General features: G+C 39.7%; 1 protein-coding gene across 1 annotated transcript; it reads left to right on the top strand.

The window, feature by feature from the left end:
* Positions 1–804: 804 nt before the first annotated feature.
* On the top strand, positions 805–1,749 carry LOC127250166 (uncharacterized). The gene has a single exon (XM_051273324.1). It carries the CDS (start codon positions 805–807, stop codon positions 1,747–1,749), a length of 945 nt encoding a protein of 314 aa, XP_051129281.1.
* The last annotated feature ends 319 nt before the right edge of the window (positions 1,750–2,068 follow it).

Here is a 2,068-nt window from a genome sequence, read left to right on the forward strand (position 1 = left end):
GATGTGGGCCCGTCGTTAGGCCTATCAGTTGATTAAGGGGTTCTCAAAGGAGTCGGTTGGCCTGCGGTCCGTCTAAGGAGCCAGGGATTATTGTGGGCGGTTTGAGTAGTCGGATGGGCCGGCCGCCTATTTAAGGAGGTAAGGTGTTCAGAGGCAGTCGGTCGAGCCAGTTAAGTCCTGTAATCGGCAGGGACAGTTAGCAAGAAGGTTAATACACGTGTCAATGGAGGAGGAATTGGTGGGCGGTTGATAGTGGTTGCTATAACCGACCAAACGACGGTTCAAAACGTTTTTTTAGAAAATATTTAAGGATTTGGGTTGGCAAATGGCAAAGGATCTTCAATCATCTTCAATCGACATCAAATTCAATGAATTTCTTTTGGGGATCACCATTTTACTTTTATAGTCTGTAGAATTTATTTTTCCTATTTTATTTATGTATTGTACGGTGTCTAGAGATTCTTAAATCTCAGGCATTTTAATTTATCAAATTCGAAGATAATCTCTATTTTCGGATTTTACTTTTTATTATTGAAAATTGGCATCACCAATATTATAATATATATACAATATATATAAATAGTGGTTAGCGGTAGAAATAATTAATATTTCTATTGACTAATCCTATAATAATATTACAACACGTTATCAGCATGATTGTGTATTTTAATTTCCACAAGGTAATATTTCATATTTTATCTGTTTATTATGTCTAACCTTGCCAAATAGGAATTTCTCCCTTTCCTCGTTTCAGGCCAAAATTATATGGCACGGGTTCGTGACGTGGAAATGCATTTGGCGTCAATGGGCTTGGAAAATACCATTGCCTGGGATAAAAACTCCCCGAGCCAAGATCGTGCGAAGGCCATAACCTTTTTCTGCCATCACATCGATGAGGCACTGAATATGCAGTATGTCATGCTAGAATCCCCACTTGAATTGTGGGAGAGAATGAAAGAAAGATATGATCATTTGAGGCTGACATTGTTGTCAAGGGCACGAAGCGAATGGCAAAGTCTACGGCTTCAGGACTTTAAAACAGTCCAAGAATGTAATTCTGCAATGTTTAAAATAATATCACAGCTACGCTACTGTGGCGAAAATATATCTGAATCTGATATGATGGAGAAAACTTTCTCCACTTTTCATGCCTCTAACATGGTTTTACAGCAGCAGTATCGCGAAAGAGGCTTCCAGAAATATTCTGAGCTGATCATCTGTCTTTTGCTGGCCGAACAAAATAACAAATTGCTATTGAAAAATCACGAATCCCGGCCGACATGTGCAAATCCATTTCCAGAGGCAAATGCAATACAACCGGCAAATCCGGTGCGTGGCCGTGGGCAGGTTAAAAATCAAAGAATTGATCGCGATCGAAATCAGAATCGCGGACGGGGCCTGACAAATGCATACAGTCACGATAATTATCAAAATAGGCCCCGATATGTGCCAAATCGACGTTATAATGACAGAAGACCGTACAGACCTCAACAGACGTTCAACACCGAGAGAAACATAAACAATGACGAGGAATGCACCCGGTGTGGAATCAAAGGCCATTGGGCCCATGTTTGTCGCACAGCCAGTCACTTGGCTGAACTGTATTGGGCCTCAAAAGAAAGGCAGGGAAGAGTTGCTGCCGAAACAAACCACGCTGCCCACGATGACAGATTTGACGATGTGATGAATGAAAATATCACGCACATGGATGCCGATGATCTACTTGATATAGCTGATGATGTTAAATGATAAAATGTTGTTGTATCTCTTTTTTTATTTTGATGTTTTCTGCCCCCCTTTTTGTATTACCCTCTATAATATAAGTCTATTTTGATTATGTTACTAATACATGTCTTTTATTATTTTTACCTTCTTGCAAAGATATGGATGCCAAATATTTTGGAGCCGATGACATCATCTGCCTTATCGATAGTGCTACGACTCATAACATTTTGAAAAACAAATGTTATTTCTCCCACCTGAATATAGGAAAGACCACTATTGTTACTATCAGTGGTGCATCGAAAATGATTGAAGGCTCAGGAAAAGCTATTGTATATCTCCCAAA

The sequence above is a fragment of the Andrographis paniculata genome, unplaced genomic scaffold (genome assembly GCF_009805555.1).
Source record: "Andrographis paniculata isolate CXL003 unplaced genomic scaffold, ASM980555v1 Contig37END, whole genome shotgun sequence".
NCBI classification, from domain to species: Eukaryota; Viridiplantae; Streptophyta; class Magnoliopsida; order Lamiales; family Acanthaceae; genus Andrographis; species Andrographis paniculata.